This window comes from Nicotiana tabacum, chromosome 7, assembly GCF_000715075.1.
Source record: "Nicotiana tabacum cultivar K326 chromosome 7, ASM71507v2, whole genome shotgun sequence".
Lineage (NCBI taxonomy): Eukaryota > Viridiplantae > Streptophyta > Magnoliopsida > Solanales > Solanaceae > Nicotiana > Nicotiana tabacum.
This window is the reverse complement of record NC_134086.1, coordinates 69,850,040-69,869,490: the sequence shown is the minus strand read 5'-3', so window position 1 is coordinate 69,869,490 and position 19,451 is coordinate 69,850,040. Positions and strand designations below refer to the sequence as shown.

The 19,451-nt window shown below is 37.2% G+C and overlaps 1 protein-coding gene across 1 annotated transcript; it reads left to right on the top strand.

The window, feature by feature from the left end:
- Positions 1-386: 386 nt before the first annotated feature.
- Positions 387-2,178, top strand: LOC107790398 (late embryogenesis abundant protein D-34). The gene is made up of 3 exons (XM_016612325.2): positions 387-801; positions 1,005-1,301; positions 1,827-2,178. The coding sequence occupies exons 1-3, from the start codon at positions 475-477 to the stop codon at positions 1,986-1,988; spliced, it is 786 nt and encodes a 261-aa protein (XP_016467811.1). The 5' UTR covers positions 387-474; the 3' UTR covers positions 1,989-2,178.
- Positions 2,179-19,451: the final 17,273 nt, after the last annotated feature.

Sequence of the window (19,451 nt, the reverse complement as noted above, 5' to 3'; positions counted from 1 at the left end):
CTAGTTGGGTCAAAACAGTCAAAACCGAAAGAACAAATTAAAAACTTCTCTGCAACTAAACTAACCCTTCTAATAATAAATATAAAGCCCAGAAATACAAGGCCCAAAAACAAATACAGCCCAAATACAAATATAAATCCAACAACATTTAATGTTATAATCTTGATTGTCATCATCATTTGATTTCTTAGTGAGGTAACAATTGTCATACTCCAGTTTAGTATTTTGCAAATACACTTGTAACTTAGATATCTCGACTATTCAAGAACATTCTTACAAAATCTGAGTCATCGTACCTGCTTACAAGTCCGCCACGTTCGCACAGAGTTGCAAGGTGTCAGCTCCTTAACTTGGTCGACCATCAGCACAGCAGGGTACATAATCAAACCAAATGAGTTCCTTCCTTAGTAAGTAGAGTAAATAACATCAACGCACTGTAAAGTTTAAAGCATTCAAGAAAACAGGAATCTAAAGATGAGTCAAGAGCAACCTCAAAGGCCTGAAAGAGAGCAGCAGGAAGCCATAAAATATGGAGACGTATTTAATGTAAGAGGGGAGTTAGCTAAGCAGCCAATTGCACCTCAAGATGCAGCGATGATGCAGAGTGCTGAAACTATGGTCTTTGGTCAGACCCAAAAGGGTGGTCCAGCTGCTGTTATGCAGTCTGCTGCTACCAAAAACGAAAGAAGTGGGTTTGTCAGCCACGACGCTACCACTCCTGTTGCTGGTGATGAAGGTGTTACCGTGACCGAAACTACTGTTCCTGGTAGACGTATTATTACAGAATCAGTTGCAGGACAGGTCTCTCTTTTACAGTTCCAGTTCCCTTATCATTAGTTGGAAGATTCGTCTCTTCTCTTCATGTTATGAATTTTACTCAAAAGTCAAAACATATATAATTTGTTCTGCTAAGTGTCAAGTTCTTGAATTCTTTATAAAATTTTATTAGGCATCCTTGTATATTGTAAACGACAAATACGTAGAGCATGATTTGAGAGTTGCAGGTATTGGGGCAATCTGTGGAGCCTGTTCCAGTAACAGCAGCAGTAGGGGGAGCTGGAGGAGAACCAGAGGAAGCACCCATAACAATAGGAGAAGCTCTGGCGGCAACGGCGCTCACAGCCGGGGACAAGCCGGTGGAGCAGAGCGATGCAGCCGCAATACAAGCCGCAGAAGTCAGGGCCACCGGTTCTAGCGTCGTAACTCCCGGAGGATTAGCGGCCACAGCTCAGTCGGCAGCTTCTGTTAATGAGGGATTGACTCAAGATGTGGATAAAATCAAACTTAACAATGTCTTGACTGTAAGAGTTGACGTTACTTTAATATGGCTTTGCATTTCGCTTAGTATTTTATATCTTAACTTCAAACTATAATTGGTCATTATGAACTCTCTCTAAAACGGCTTGTTGACCTCTAAGTAAATTTTTTTTTTCTAAGTTTGACTAATCCTTTGAATTTTGAGTATAGAGTTAGAACTTTATGTTATTCTCTCCATAAAAAGTGAGATCAATAATTTCGAAAAAGTAACTATTTTGTTCAATTATGTTCTTTGAATACTAAATTTTGAATAAAGTTATAAGTAAAAATAGTGAGATTAATAAATTTGAAAGTAAGCAGGTTATATATTTCAACATGTTGAAATACCACATTTATATTGTCAAGTTGTTAATATTGTCAGGAGATTTGAGTTAATTCCTTTTGATCATTGGATATGTACATATAATTCGTATATAACAACATTAGCTAGTTGGGAATATAACCAAATTTGTGATCGATTTGCGGTACTCCAAGTCGATAATCGGTACTTGTATTTTGTTACATTATAGGGTGCCACTGCTAAACTACCGACTGATAAGGCAGCGACAAGGCAAGATGCAGAAGGGGTGATGGAAGCGGAGCTTCGGAATAATCCAGAGTTGACCACTTATCCCGGTGGAGTAGCTGCGTCTGTGGCTGCAGCTGCTAGACTGAATGAAAGAAGTTCATAAGTTTGACTCTTGCATGTATAATATTTACCAGAGCTTCATATGGCCTCTTTGCCTTTTGGTGTTAGGCTGTGTAAAAGCTTTCTAGTTCGTTATATTACTTTTGTGTAGCTGCGTATCGTCGATCCACGACAGTTGTTGTTTTGCAAGTTTGTGCTAAAGAGGTGAACAATGCTCTGATCAGTTTTAGTTCTATCTTTTGCAATTTGCCACGTATAAGTGTCTAGTGAGCATGCTGATTAGTAAACTTGTTCAGAGGTGAGCATGCTAATAAGTTCGCCAGGTAAACAAATCCAAGCAAATAATTAAAATTAATTCCAAGGACCAAGGCAATCTATTTTGAGTAAAATGTGTTCCTTCTCTACTCGAAGGACTTACAGAAATGTGATTTATTAGTGTCCTATTATGGTCAAGCTTCAGTCAGTAAGTTTGACATCTTATATGATAGCGTTCAAAGTGCAGTTCGGATTTCCACATCCGATCTGTTGTGGAATTTACTCACTTTTACTGGTGTAATGAATTTGGGCATTGCCGTTTGATTAACTTTCTATTTTGAGTAAAATGTGTTCCTTCCCTACTCGAAGGACTTTACCCAGATATTATTTTTAGATACGCCATTTAAATATACCAACAAGACTTGAGTATTCATTTCTTGTTTCTTCCTCTCCTCTTTTATTGAGAGTTGTTTGTAAGAGAGTTGAGTGTTGGAAAATACTTGCGTGATTCTCTTTATTTGGAGTGATCCTGTGAGGTTAATTCTCTCGGGGGTATTTGGGATTAATTAGAGTATTTACTCTAATTTTGTACGCTCTTTTGTATTCTTGTTGCTATAGTGAATTTGTTCCTCTCCGCTTGTCGACGTAGGTCAATTTGACCGAACAACGTTAAATTTATTTCTTCTTTATATGTTTTAATTGTCGTTGTTATCAACTTATATTGTCTTTGTTATTATTATTATACTATTATTTTGTTAAATTTCGCACTGCCCGATTTTCTGATCCTAATAAATTGGTATCAGAGACGGATCTAACCGGGTCTATTTTAGTAGTCAATATGACTCTAACAAAGACTTATGTTGAGAAATTTGATCGAAGTGCAAACTTCAGAATGTAGCTATTAAAGATGGAAGCTATCCTAATTCAGGATGGCTTAGATTTAGCACTGCAAGGGAAGGAGAAGAAGCCTGATAAAATGATGGACGAGGAGTTTGCTGTCATTGATAAAAAGGCAAAAGCATGTATCATTTTAAATCTCCCAAATAAGGTTTTGCGTGAAGTTGCTACAGAAAACTCAGCCAAAAGCATATGGATAAAGCTGAAAATCCTATATATGAAAAGAACAGTAGAAAATAGGCTTTACATAAAGCAAAAACTCTACATTTTTTGTATGGCTGAAGGTACCTATATACTTACACATCTTGATATTTTTAATTCTTTCTTATGGATTTAAGTAACATAGATGCTGAAATCAAAGATGAGGATCAAGCTATGTTATTGCTTGTTTCTTTACCCGATCGTTTAAACATATAAGAGATACTATGCTTCATGGAAAGGATAATATCTCTTATAAAGACATCAAATCTATTTTGAAATCAAAAGAACAATTAGATAGAGATATTACTGGGAAAACTAGTGGGAACCAAGGGGAAGGCTTATTCATAAGAGGTAGATCCAATAAGAAAGATTCAATTAGTGAGAAACCTAAATCAAGGTCAAAATTCAGATACCAAATATCATGTGTAAATACTTTCATAAGAAAGGTCACATTATTTCTCAATACTTTAAATTGAAAAAAGAAAAGCATACAGAAAAGAAAAATGAGCACAAAAATACTGATACTGCCGAAGCAAGTGTAGTTACTGATGAGAATGAGGGAATTGTTTTTTAGCAACTAATAATAGTTTCAAATCTAACAATGAGTGAATTTTAGATTCAGGTTGTTCTTATCATATATGTCCCATCGAGATTTATTTACCACATGAATCTATTAGAGGTGGGGTTGTCTTGATGGGCAACAATGTTGCCTGCAAAGTTATTGAAAAAGGTACTATCCGAATCAAAATGCACGATGGTTTGGTGAGAACTCTCACCGATGTTAGACACGTTCCTGACTTAAAGAAAAATCTCATATCTTTGGGCACTCTAGAATTTCTTGGGTGCAAGTACACAGGTGAAGGTAAAGCTCTAAAAGTTTCTCATGATGCTCTTGTGATCATGAAAGCATGCAAATCTAGTACGTTGTATACTCTATTGGGATCTACTGTTACAGGTGATGTTGTAGTTTCAACATCAGATAAATCTGATTCTGACATCACCAAATTGTGGCATATGCGATTGGGGCATATGAGTGAAAAAAGTCTTTCCATCCTCAGCAAAAGAGATCTCTTATGTGGCCAAAGTACCAGAAATATGGAATTATGTGAACATTGTGTGTTGGGGAAGCAGAAAAGAGTCAGCTTCAAATCTCCATCAATTCATAGAACAAAAGGTAATTTGGATTACATTCATTTAGATCTTTGGGGTCCTTCACGTACCCCATCAAAAGGTTGTGCCAGGTAAATTTTAACTTTCATCGATGATTATCCAAGGAAAGTTTGGGTTTATTATCTAAAAAATAAAAGTGATGTTTTCTTAACTTCCAAACAATGAAAAGTTTTGATTGAGAAGCAAACAGAAAAACAGGTTAAGAGGCTTAGAACAGATAATGGCTTAGAATTTTGTAATATGAATTCAACAAATTTTGCAAGAATAAAGGAATATCTCGATACCCTACTGTGAGAATGACACCTCAACAAAATGGTGTAGCAGGAAGGATGAATAGAACTCTTTTGAAAAGGGCTCGTTGCATGATTTCAAATGCTGGGTTGACAAACCCCTTTTGGGCAGAAGCTATCTCTACAACTTGTTATATTGTCAACCGTGCTCCTTCTGCACGCTTGAACTTCAAGACTCCAGAGGAAATGTGGTCAGGTACTCCTGCTAATTATTCTTATTTAAAGATATTTGGTTGCTTTGCATACATGCATGTAAATTAGGGCTGCTTATCAGGTGGATTGGGCGGTTATTTACTCTTAACGGTTTGACTTATCTGTTATCGACTTTTAAATGTATTAATCTGCTAGTCACCCGATAAGATATCAGGCGGATTAGTATCAGTTTAGCTCTTATCGGGCGATTTATCGGCCTAATTCAATCTATATTGCGTGCATTACAGAGGGCGTACTATCGCAACAAATATATTGAGTGGCAAGGTTTATACGTTCCACAAGCAGTTGAATTGCGTGAAGACATACACTCTCTTCTAATAGTTCCAAGTTAGCCTGATGGTCAACTAAATGAGTATCTTTCCTCTTTCACATGGTGAGTTTGAACTCATTACATATTGAGAAATTTGAACCAAGATTGTTGATTATTAATATCGTTTTATGGTCCACTTTAACGACAACATTTATTTTCTACTGGAAGGTAAAATTACCATGTTAATAACCGATTTCACTTTTAATTTGGAGGTGATGCTGCCTTTTCTTCCTACTACTATTATATATTATCTGCTTGTGAATGAAAAGGCACCAGATTAGCGATGACACGTGTTTGATAATGGTAAGTTAAGCGAAACTTAAGGTCAATGGTAATGCTTGGCCGATTATGATACTGGCGGCGTTTGGATTGGATGCGGAACATAGAGATGTGATATTACCAGTGGCGCTTGGATTGGATTTAATAAATATATATATTCTTAACGGGTTAATGGATTATCCGTTAAGAAAATTGAATAATCCGCCCCCAAACCGATAAGCCGTTAATGAAAAACTTTCAACTTGTTCCCCGTCCGTTAAACCATTAACTCGATACCAATAAACCATTAAGCTTAGATTTCGGTTTGATTTTTGGTTTCGGTTCGGTTTTGAACACCCCTAATGTAAATGATAGTAAATTAGAGCCAAGGGATAAAAAGTGCATTTTCCTTGGGTATGCATCTGGGATGAATGGATACCGGCTATGGTATCCTGATTCTAAGGCACCAAAATATAATTAGCAGAGATGTAACCTTTGATGAATCCTCTATGTTACATTCCAGAAAAGAGTCTTCTAGTTCTTATAATACAGATAAAGAGAAGAGTACACAGAAGCGAGTGGATGTTGAGATTGACATTCCTTCTGAGCCGAACTCACTAATTTTGGAGAAAAATTCAGTTGAAACTCTTGAAGTTGAGCTAGAAGCTGAAATTCCTTAAGTCGAGACTCCTGAATTTGAACCAGAAGAAGATGAGTATTCTATAGCCAAACATAGACCAAGAAGAGAAAGTAAACGACCATTAAGGTTTAGTGATTATGTTGCATTTGCTTTTTTAGTTGCACAGGAAACTGAAAAAATCAAAGAACCATCAAAATATTCAGAAGCAGTTTCTGGTGTTGGTTCAGCCAAGTAGCTGATTGCAATGAATGAAGAAATTGAGTTTCTCCACAAGAATGATACTTGGTCTTTTGTGAAACCGCCATCATGAAAGAGAATTGGTTGCAAATGGGTCTTCAAGAAAAAATATGGAATTCCAGGGGTTGAAGATGTAAGGTATAAGGCACGGTTAGTTGCAAAGGGTTATAGTCAGGTACAAAGAGTTGATTTTAATGATATTTTCTCACCTGTTGTTAAACATGGCTCTATTCATGTCTTGCTTGCCTTAGTTGCCATGTATGATTTGGAATTAGAACAGCTTGATGTTAAGGCAACTTTCTTACATGGCGAACATGAGGAACAAATATATATGCATCAACCCGAATGATTTGAATTGAAGGAAAAAAAGATCATGTTTGCTTGTTGAAGAAATTCTTGTACGGATTAAAGTAGTCTCCAAGACAATCGTACAAAAGGTTTGATTTCTTTATGTTGGGTCATGGTTATTCGAGGAGCATGTATGATAGTTTTGTTTACTTTCGGAAGTTAAATGATGGTTCATTTGTGTACTTATTGATATATGTTGATGACATGCTCATTACTGCTAAGGATTTGACAGAAATTCACAATTTGAAAAGTCAGCTTAAAAGTGAACTTGAGATGAAAAATTTGGGAGCAGTTATGAAAATTCTTGGCATGGAGATCAAAACAGACCGAGGATCCAACAGGCTATTCATGACCAAGAAGAAGTACTTGGAAAACGTTTTGGAGAGGTTTGACATGAAAGATGCTAAACCAGTTAGTACATCTCTTGCTGCTCATTTTAAGTTATCAGCTGCTCACTCACCGCAGTCAGGGGAAGAAGATAGGTATATGGAACATGTACCTTATTCCAATGCAGTCGGCAGTATTATGTATGCAATGGTTTGCATACTTCCAGATATTTTCTAGGTAGTAAGTGTAGTGAGCCGATATATGGCTTGCCCTGGTAAAGCACATTGGCAAGCTGTGAAATAGATTTTCAGATACTTGCAAGGTACTTCAAACACATGTTTGGAGTTTGGGAGAAATACTAACTCTTTGATTGATTTTGTAGACTCAGATTGTGCAGGTCATCTTGACAAAAGAAGATCACTAATATGGTATGTATTTTGCATTGGTGGTTGTGCTATCATCTGGAAAGATACATTACAACATGTAGTAGCATTATCTATTACTGACGCAGAATACATGACAGTGACCGAGGCTATCAAAGAAGCCTTATGGTTAAAGGATCTATTTGCTGAAATCAGTTTACACCAAAGTGGTATTACTATTTTTTGTGATAGTTAAAGTACCATTAACTTGACTAAAGACCAAATATATCATGAGAGGACGAATCATATTGACATCAAGTATCATTTTATCTGGGAAACCATTGCTGATGGAAAGGCCTCTATTCAGAAGAACAACACTAGAGACAATAATCCTGCTGACATGTTCACAAAGCCTGCTTGAACTTAATTGCAATTTATGAAGAATGATTTAGCCCATAAGGGCTTTTGCAAAGAGGGTGGAGCACTATATCAGCCAAAATTAGGCCAGGTGGAGATTTGTAATATGACCATTATTTTGGCTAGTGGAGTCCATCTCACATAAACATAAGTCTATTTGTAAAGAAGACTTTGTTGGCAATATTCTTTGAGACCCAAAAATATTGCATTGTGTGGTGGATATCATTTCCACAAGTTGTATCTTTTCTTTTATAACTTGAAGGCCAAGGCTTTTTTGCCTATAAAAGGAAAGTTCATTAGTTCATTTTAGACACACCAACAAGACTTGAGTGTTCATTTCTTGTTTCTTCCTCTCCTCCTTTATTGATAGTTGTTTGTAAGAGAATTGAGTATTGGGAAACACATCCTTTATTTGGAGTGATCTTGTGAGGTTATTCTCTCGGGGGTATTTGGGATTAATTAGGGTATTTACTCTAATTTTGTACGCTCTTTTGTACTCTTGTTGCTACAGTAAATTTGCTCTTCTTCGCTTGTGGACGTAGGTCACTTTGACCGAACCACATTAAATTTGTATTTTCTTGATATGCTTTAATTATCGTTGTTATTAACTTACATTGTATTTATTATTGTCATTATAATATTATTTGGCTAAATTCCGCACTACCCGATTTTCCGATCGTACCAATGTCCGATAATGGTCAAGCTCCAGTCATTAATTTTGACGTCTTATATGATAGCGTTCAAAGTGCAGTTCAGATTGCCACATCCGATCTGTTGAGGAATTTACTCACTTTTACTGGTGTAACTTTCTATGTAATGAATTTGGTTATTGCCCTTTGATTAATTTACTTTTCATCTGATCACAAGCTGATGGAATTTGAGAAATTTTAACCTACGCTAACAAGAATTCTTATTCTTTTCAACCCAGAAACTAATTAAAAGGATAAAAAGTATACTCGAGGACGAAACAATCAGGAAAAGTGTCTGGACACTGTTACACAGATAGAGAACAAAAATAAAATGAGTTACTATGCTACAAATACAATATCTTTGCATCATCAAGTCCATACTTGTTGCATTGTTGGCAACTTCGACGGATGAAATGTGTATTTTTCGTTTTTTCTACCTTTGATAATGTATAGGATAAAATTGGTTTATATTAAATATTCGAATGATTGCATGACATGTGGAAACACAAGCAGACAAAAGATGAATCGAGTGAAAATCAAGACCGAGAACAATATATTAAGTTGGTATCGGGTAGATCCCGAAGGGAACGCAGTCAACGGAAGCAAATGAAGGTTTGTCACTAGATGACATTTAATAAAGAATATTCCTCAGTATTAAATAGCCTGCCATTGCAGAGAATTTTGGCATTCATGATCTGCCGTTACATATTTATAAATGGTCCCCTATTATTATCATTTAAGGGTGGTTTGATCCTAGGATCTTGTTTCCTAAGTATAACTATAAATAGTAATTCCAACAACCATTGTAGGATCACGAAATATCTAACAAAACTTATGCTATACTTTACTCTCAAGAAAATAATTCAACTTTACTTTCTGTCTGATATTACTCATACTGCTGTCCTCGGAAGCATTGCTCCCGGAGCCAGGCTTGCTATTTCCTTTGATGTTAACGCTAAGTCTTATTTTTGATCTAATTTGTTTATAATCATTTTGGATCAAATCAGTTCGCTTGTCTATAAATCACGTAACAAATTTTAATTACGGGTAAACAAACAAGTTCTTCTCTCCCATTTTGTTTGCCATTGTATACTATTTGGAGGTTCAAACATTTTCCAACATTGGCTATGGTTGTGTTTAAAAGTAATTTATGTGGTTTCTGTATATACTACTTTTGTTTTCGAAAAGTCACTGAAAGATGTCCAATATCAACTTGAGAGTTGGCTGCTTGACTACCGTATCAACTTGGAAGGATGCAGTGTGATTATCTGTTGATCTTTTCTTATCACTGGGAAGTGTTTAAGATGCTAAGGATAAAGTTTTCTGATGTTTTACCTTTTTCCTTATTCCAGTGGAGGAGAAGAAAGTAGGATATTGTTCACCTCAGCTTGATGATTATTTATCAGAATCCTGTGGCAAGACCGATCTTGTTCTCCACAAAAATGTGGATCAGCAGATTGATCACTCCTCAGTAGATGTTTTATTAGCTGCAGTTGTTCCTGCAGTATCAAAGAACCTTAACTTTGAAGATGAGCATACAAGTGCAGGCAGTAAGCAGGTGCTTATCATAGATTTGCTGTGTGGGATCTGCAAACTGTTGTTGTGCCGCCACCTGTAGTTCTTAATTGTGGCCATGGTCGGTTCAACTTCCTCCAACTATTATGTTGATTTTTTTTCCTGAAAAGGAATTATTATGCCGATTACTTAGTTTCCAGACGCCATTTCTCACTATGGTGTTTTCCCTTCTCTAGTTTACATTGTGAAAATTGTGTGATCAATCCTAGCGACTAGCTATGTAGATGTCCTAAGTTTGTTTAATAAAAGAATAATTTTTTTTTGTGGTCAAAGCAAATAAAAGAACAATTTGGGTTTCTAATAATCAATTTTACTTCACTTTTCCTAATATAGATGAATAGAAAATAATGGAAAGTAATACCGAAAGAATAAGAAAAAAAAATCTTATTGATAATGGTAGCTTTCTTCTAACAAGAAAGAACAAGATCTTTCAATAGCGGTGATAGTAAAAATATTAACGATTGATAGTAATACTTTTTGATTTTTTCGGTGGGGATACAAGATAAGGTAAAGGAATTTATACAAGGATACAATTTGTTACTGCTTCGCCTTATTTAATTCTTGTTACTAACATTTATTAGATTGATTATATGTTACATGGGTGATTCGTGACGGTTAAGGTAATAACAACCAATCGCGCTTAATCAGAGATTATGCTGATTTCTTTTTTCATATTCGTGGCTATTAATGACCCTTCCATCTTCGTGGCTTTTAGCATCCTTAGTTATTCAATCCATATATGTTTCTTCTTTTTCGGCTAATAGGCATGGTATCCTCGTAGACAATCCCGTGGGTGCTACTTATGCCTTCTTCGTTCTTCATTCTTCTTTATTGTTTTGATTTTTATGCTACCTGTTAGAATAACATTGATCCACATGAAGAGTTTATTTTTCACCAATACAGGTTGGATTGGGTAGGATTAGGGGTGTTTAATTTGTTAGAAGGTGGGGTTGGTCTTAGGTTTGATAATTCTAATTTGAAGAATAAGTTGAGATATTACAAAAGCATTCCTCAAAATCTAACGCTTAATTATTCTGTTATTTACTCCATCCGGTTGACAATGGGTAACTTTTTGCCCTTTGGCACATCACCTAAGAAAATATTAATTCGCTAGAAAAAAAAGTATTTTGACTAAATTACATTCAGTTAAAATTTGTATAGTGTTAATTTGATACATTAATATATGTAAATAAGGACAAAGTTGAAAAATTAAAATTAATTCATTCTTGATTATGTAAAAAGAATACTTATTTTAAATTCAAATAAAAAGACTAAAAGGTCATTTATTATGGACCGGAGAAAGTATATCCATATCAATTATCAGTTTATGACTGTCGTTTTGTGGAGTAATAATCCAATCGGTTCAAATCTGGTGCCCTATCATTAGAGATTGAACAATTCATGTGTAGGTGAATCCGAGTCTTTTCGCTCTCTTTGTTTTCTTTCTCTAATTAAAATTGAGCACTTGATTCTGTTGGATGTAGCTTCCGAAGTTCAACCTTTCCCAAAATCAATAAAACAATTACACACTAAAAAGCTCTTTTAATTTTTGAAAATCATTCAGTCAAAAGGGCAAAAAGTTACCTGATGTTTTTGAATCAATGAATTCATCAAATCATAAATGATTGATACCTATTCTTATCTTAATATATAACTTAACTGTGGTAATTGGTTTATGTGATTCCGTGTAAATATTAAACACTAGGAAAAAACTTTGAATAAATGTGAGAGGAAAGTGTCATTCTACCTACGTACTCTTATTTACTTCTCCTAATTCTCAACAAAAGTAAGGTCTACGCTAAATACTCTTTCAAACCATGCTATGTAATATATTCATATTCCAGTTACTATCATTAACAAAATGGAACGCTACCAAAGAAATTTCCTTTGGGGAAGCATTGAGACGCGAAAAAAATTACACCTCCTTAACTGGGAACAAATTACTAGTCCAATGATAAGTGGAGGTTTAAATATACAAAACCTTAGAACTAAAAATTATGCCTTATTAGCAAGCCTCGCTTGGAGGATTTTCCATAATCCTCACTCTCTCTAGGCAATGACTCTCTTAAATAAATACCTACCTCAAAAAAAGGTTGCAAATCATTCTACAACTTGACGTAATATTTTAAGGGGATGAAGTCACTATCAACAAGGTATTAAGTGGAAAGTGGGAATAGGGAGCCATATTAAGCTATGGAATGATCCATGGATTAACACAGGAATAACTTTAAGATCAATGTTCACAGGTCCACTACCACAATTCCATGACACACTTACAGTCTCTAGTGTTTTCAAACACCAAGCATGGAACTGGGCAGATTTCAGCTTCGAAATGCATGAGGGTATAAAAAAGTATATTAACAGACGATACCTTTCTATATATATACAACAACAAGATCAACTAATTTGAGGCCTAACAAATAGTGGACAATTCACACTGCAAACTATGTACAAGGAGCTCACTAAAAATAGTTCCTATCTCCCGCAAACTACAAAATAAGTTTGCTTGGATATGGAGTTTACCAATCCAACCGAAATTTAAAACTTTTCTATGGCTACGTCAATATAATAGATTACCAACACTTTCCTACCTTAATCATATAGGAATATTTACGGCATCAAATTGCCAAGTCTGTCATGCTAATCAAGAAACAACAACTCATATCTTCATAAAATGCTTCCAAGCCAAACAATACTGGTCCTCCATAGGACTGCACGAACACATTAACAAGCTGTCAGTCACAAATGCTCCAAAACAATGGTTATATAAACTTATTAACTATAAAGGCATTCACTTCCCACGCAAAGTAAACACATGCACCTTTTCGATAAGCTTATGGCACATTTGGACTACTCGTAATAAGAACCTGTATGAACATAAGCAAAGAGAAACCAAATCTAAAACAAGTGTTAAATCAAGTTATTGAATATGCCTACATGGCAGCATCACGACATATTGATAATCAGGCTATATTTATGTAGTTTAGCTACCATTTACGCTCCAACTTAGCTATACTTTACTGCTATATGAATGTTAAATGACAACAAATGACTCTAATTACGAATTTTGTGCTTTGCAGCAGCAATTCCTGACTATGAGGACATTAAAGAGTGTTTGGAGTTAATTTGGAGCAAGGAAGGGCAATTATAGGTGAGTGTGCACGAAAGAAGAAGGAAAAAAATAGAAGACAGACTGAACTCCAGAATCGCGGGCCAACCGCGGCCGCACTCGTCAGGCAGAAAGGAAAGCATTGTGCGCGGTTCAACCGCGGTCCGACCGCGACCGCGCTTGTCACTCTGAGGAATTTTATTTCAGGGGTAAATTCGTAAGTTTAGGGGCGACTCTCCTTAACCTATAAGAAGCCCAGCTCGCCTAAAAAGATGGTATCAAGGTTTTTGAAGGATTTTTGAAGTTAAGAACAGGCAAGAAGCAAGGCGGAAGATTCGGCATAGAGTTTTACCTTTTTTCCTCTTGTTTTTATCAGTGATGATGAATGCTGTTGTTATGACTATGAAAATGATTATGCATAGCTAAACTTCTAATCTAGGGTTTTGATGGAACCTCTTGGAGGATGAATTTCTTATTATGTTAATATAGATTTGCCATAGTATTTTCTTTGTTTGTTCAACTTTATTGTGATTGCTGTTGATTGGAGGGCCCTCAATCGACTGTGCCTATTAGTATGTATTACTCGGGAGAGAGTGCATATTTAGGTAGTTAATAAACAACACCACTCCTAACGTATATGAGGGATCAATACGAAGGGTTTAAAGGTGGGCTTAGGGATAACGAAACCTTGGGTGCGATCTAAGTGAGTTGTAATTAAGGTCAACTAGAATAATTCGGGAGAATATGTCTTGTATATTGTTGTAATTACTCGGGAGGGAGTTACGACAGTCAGAGTGCTCATGATCGATAGAGAAGACTTTGGCAAATTTATAGCAAACATAGCGAAAAAGATTCCGACAAGAGGGGAAATCAGAACCTTAGATATGTCTCATTCTTGCTTACAACTCGTTCATAGTTAACTTTTAATTATTGTATTATCATTACGTAAAATTAGTTAGTAAACCTCCAATCTATTATTTAAATATCTCTGAAAGTTAACTATGTGAATTTTGTATGAGTCCAATAACTGTGATTGATAGATTAATTTTCTGTGGGATTCAATTCCGGACTTATAAACCGGAATATATTTGCAGTGACCGCTTTGTCTTTTTATAAGGCATAGTTAGGCATGATCAAATTTTGACGCTGTTTTCGGGGAATTAACAGTGTTATTGATTGCAGTTAAAAAGAAGTGCAAATATTCTTAGTGTAATCAATTTTCTTCAATTTAAACTGACCATTGAAGTTCTAACATTTGTAGTCGTGGTTGTTACAAGAGCATGCCTAAAAACTCATCAAGAACTGATGAATTGTTTGAAGCATTATCAAATCCTGAGAAGGTGCTCAAGGCATTGAACCGTGCAAATAGGAAAGGCAAACAACAACAGAACTCAATCGAAAAAATTGAACCAGACATGGAAGACGATAATCTAAACAACAGAGACAACGTGAATGTCCCAAACGATCAGAGTGTGATACCTCTTGTGCCAGAAGTAGCACTATATGATTGGGCACAACCCACCGCTGATAATTTAGCAACTGCCATTTGTAGTCCCTAAGATACAAGCAGATTCATTCTAGATCACAAATAACATGCTACATTTATTGCAGAACAAGGGATTGTTCTCTGGGTTATACGTTGAAGATCCTCAGCATCATCTAAAGAATTTCATGTCAATCTGTGCCACGTAGAGGCAACATAACGTGACACCGAAAGCAATACGTTTTTTGTTATTTCTATTCTCAGTGACAGGAGCAGCTCATACTTGGCTTAATTCACTCCCAATAAACTCCATCACTACTTGGGAGGAATTAGTCAAGCAATTTGTGAACAAATTTCATCCATCCAACAAGATTTCTCAGTAAATTGATGAGATATTAAGCTTCAAACAAAAACCAACAGAGACGCTACAAGAAACGTGGGAAAGATTCAAGGGTCTGCTGGTTACGTGTCCACATCATGGTATTCCGAAGCAGATATTGGGGTAGAGGTTTTACATGGGTTTGGCAGATAGTTTGAAAGCCAATGTTGATGCTATAGCAGGTGGAGCATTTTTGAGCAAAACATTCAGATAGAGCAAGATCCTGCTTGACAATATGGCACAAAACTCAGGATGGACAACAATAAACGCTCCAATCACTCATGTGGTTCACTCTGTGGCTCTAGACCTGGCTAACTCCATAGCTGAAAATATGGCCACTCTACTGACACAAATGAGGATCCTCACCAAAAAGGTTGAAAAATCAGGTCAGAAGCAGCAGGTACACATAGTTGATGCAACGAATGTGGGCTTATGTACATCATATATTAATCAACCATATGTCTGCTCGTGGAGTGTTGGAGGTGACAATCAAAAATATCAGGAGAACATGAATTATGTGGCCAACTACGAGGGATCGAGACAAGGTGGTCAGAATTAAGGTAAGCAAAATCAACAATATAGACCAGCTCAGCAGCAGTACAACAACAACAATAACCATGGGGCTATGCGATCACAGGGTCAAATGGTGCCTTACCAAAGGTAATACGAGTACAACCAGCAAAATCAGCAGCAGGCTTATCAACAACCTCTACAATAGCAGATTGTGAGACATGAAGATGGGTTTGCTAAACTTAAGGTAATGATGCAACAAGTGATTGGGTCCACTAGAAAACTAACTGACAGAGTAGACTCACATGAGTCAGCGATAAAGAATATTGAGATCCAATTAGGACAGATTTCCATGGCCCTAAATAATCGTCCTCATAGGACGCTACCTACAGATACCCAAATCAATCCAAAAGAGCAGGGCCCCAAGCAACTGATAGCAGTAAGTCTCCGAAAGGGTAGAGACTTAGATCTAGAGCAAGAAATTGCTCGTGAAAGCAGACCGACGGAGATACTAGTGCCAGTACTCATTGAGATAGACAATTCAGCAGGGTTAACTAAGGTGACGGTCAGCAGGGACAAGAGAACACCAACAAAAAAGAAGAAGTTGTGAAAGAGATGGAGGTTTCACCGGAGCAGACAGTGGAAGCAATGCCTGAACAAGAGAAAAATCAAATCACAGGGAAGAAGCGACCTCCAGCTCTATTCCCACAGAGATTGGCCAAGTATTAGAAAGATGAGCAATACAAGAAATTTTTGGAGATGTTGAAGCAAATTTAGGTAAACATTCCATTGATTAATGCATTAAAGGAGATTCCTGGTTATGCGAAAATGATGAAGGGCTTGATGTCCCGCAAGTTCGACTTTCAAGATTTGGCCACGGTTACACTAATTCCGACCTGCAGTGCAGTTGTAACGAGACCCATAGCTGAAAAACTATCTGACCCAGGGAGTTTCACAATTCCTTTCACAATAGGCAACTTTGCATTTTCTAAGGCACTGTGTGATCTGGGAGAAAGCATAGACCTTATGCCCCATGCTATCTACAAAAGGCTAGGCATTGGAAGAGCTAGACCCACGTCTATGTTACTACAGCTGGCTGATCGAACAGTGAAGAGGCCCTATGGGATTCTAGATGATGTATTGGTAGAGGTTGGGAAGTTTGTGTTCCCAATAGATTTTGTCATCCTTGACTGTCGGGTTGATGAAAAAATTCCTATAATTTTGGGAAGACCATTCTTGGCCACTGGGAGAGCCTTAATTGATTGTGAAACTGGAGAGCTCAAGATGAGATTAAATGATGAAGAGATAACATTCAACATGCATAAATCTATGCAGAGACTAAGTTAATTTTCTAATTGCTCTCTGATAGATGCGGTGGATGTAGTCTTAGAGGAGGAAGATGAGGTATTGAACATTAAAGACCCTCTAGCAACATGTCTCATGAACTTATATGAAGCTAATGGTGAAGACTTGGCAGAGTGGGTACTTGATCTTGAAGGCTAAGGTTTTTGGAGAATGGAGCTTGAATTTGAGCCTTTGCACCTAGAGGAAAGAAAAACTTGTCCAGCTAAGCCATCAATAGAAGAGCCACCAAAGTTGGAACTGAAGCCACTACCATCCCATCTCAGGTATGCATTCTTAGGACCTGACTCAACTTTGCCTGTTATTATCTCAGCTAGTTTGCTAGATGTGTAGGTAGAACAACTTTTGCAAGTACTGACTGAGTGCAAGACTGCAATTGGGTGGACCATTACAGACATTAAGGGGATCAGCTCGGTCTTCTGTATGCATAAGATTCTACTGGAAGATGGGCACAAACCTTCCAGAGAACATCAAAGAAGGCTGAACCCCAACATAAAAAAAGTGGTGAAAAAGGAAGTGATTAAATGGTTAGATGCATGAATCATATTCCCCATCTCTGACAACAACTGGTTTAGCCCAGTGCAATGTGTACCAAAAAAGGGAGGTATGAGGGTAGTGAAAAATGAGAAGAACGACTAGATCTCTACACGAACAGTTACAGGTTGGCGAATCTGTATGGATTACAGGAAGTTAAAATTGGCTACCAGGAAGGACCATTTCCCACTATCATTCATTGATCAGATGCTAGATAGATTGGCAGGGAGGTCTCACTTCTGCTTTCTGGATGGGTACTCGGGGTGTAATCAAATTTCTATTGCCCCAGAGGATAGAGAGAAAACGTCGTTCACCTGACCTTATGGAATTTATGCTTTTCGGCGAATGCCATTTGGCCTATGCAACACACCCGCCACATTCCAAAGGTACATGATGGCCATCTTCACAAATATGGTAGAAGAGATAATGGATGTTTTCAAGGATGATTTCTCAGTGGTGAGGAACTCATTCGATGATTGCCTTGTGAACTTGAGAAGAGTTTTGAAAAGGTGTATCGAGACTAATCTGGTACTCAATTGGGAAAAGTGCCATTTCATGATACATGAAGGTATAGTCTTGGGGAACCTAGTGTCAAGTAAAGGTATTGAGGTGGATCGTGCAAAGGTTGATGTGATAGAAAAGCTTCCACCACCCATTTCCGTCAAAGCAATCAGAAGTTTCCTTGGGCACACCAATTTTTAGGAGATTTATAAAAGATTTTTCCAAAATTACTAACCTCTTGTGTAAATTGCTTGAAAAAGATCACCTATTTGTGTTTTCTAATGATTGCAGGGTAGTTTTTGAGGAATTGAAGAAGATATTGGTAATAACACCTATCATAGTTGCGCCCGACTGGGAGCAACCATTTGAGCTGATGTGTTATGCGAGTGACTATGCCGTGGGAGCGGTTCTTGGGCAACGAAAAGATAAAATTATGCACCTGATATACTACACAAGTAGAACGCTGAGTGGAGCCCAGCTAAATTACACAGTGACCGAGAAGGAGATGCTGATAGTGGTGTTCGCATTTGACAAATTCAGGTCATACCTGATAGGCTCGAAGGTAATTGTTTACACTGACCATTCTGCTCGCAGGTACTTAATCATGAAAAAGGAGTCAAAACCATGCCTGATTCGATGGGTGCTACTGCTGCAAGAATTTGACTTGGAGATCCGTGACTGAAATTGAATGGAAAACCAAGTAGTTGATCATTTATCTTGGCTGGAAGGAGCTGAAAAGAAGGTTAAGGTAGAAGAGATTTTGGAAATCTTTCCAGATGAACAACTACTAGCAACGAGTCTCGAGGAAGTGCCATGGTATGCAGACATTGCAAACTACCTGGCGAGCGGTATTGTTCCTTATGAAATTTCCTCTGTTCAAAAGAAAAAGTTTTTTCATGATTGTCGCATGTACTATTAGGATGAGCCTTATCTGTTCAAGATTTGTATTGATAACATGATCCAGAGATGTATCCCTGAGATAGACCAGCCTCTATTTTGCAGGCATGCCACACTTCACCATATGGTGGGCACTTCGAGGGAGTGAGGACAGCTGCGAAAGTCTTGGAGTCGGGGTTTTACTGGCCAAGACTATTCAAAGATGCACATCTATGGATAAAGGGCTGTGATGAATGCCAACGAACTGGGAACATTTCCCGTAGACATAAGATGCCTATGAACTCAATTCAGGATGTAGAAGTGTTTGATGTATAGGGGATCGACTTCATGGGGCCGTTCGTCAGCTCATATGGCAACAAGTACATACTCGTCGTTGTGGACTACGTGTCCAAATGGGTGGAAGCTGCAGCACTCCCTACAAATGATGCAAAAGGGGTAATTAGTTTTTTGAGAATGAACATATTCACCCAATTTGGCACCCCAAGGGCAATAATCAGTGATAGAGGTACTCACTTTTGTAATCGAGCCTTTGCAAAGTTATT

Bases quoted from the DNA above. Each gene is read 5' to 3' on its own strand.
- LOC107790398 (XM_016612325.2), top strand. From the start codon at position 475: ATGAGTCAAGAGCAACCTCAAAGGCCTGAAAGAGAGCAGCAGGAAGCC. The intron at 802-1,004 runs GTCTCTCTTTTA...TGAGAGTTGCAG, and splicing joins CAGAATCAGTTGCAGGACAG to GTATTGGGGCAATCTGTGGA. The intron at 1,302-1,826 runs GTAAGAGTTGAC...GTTACATTATAG, and splicing joins AACTTAACAATGTCTTGACT to GGTGCCACTGCTAAACTACC.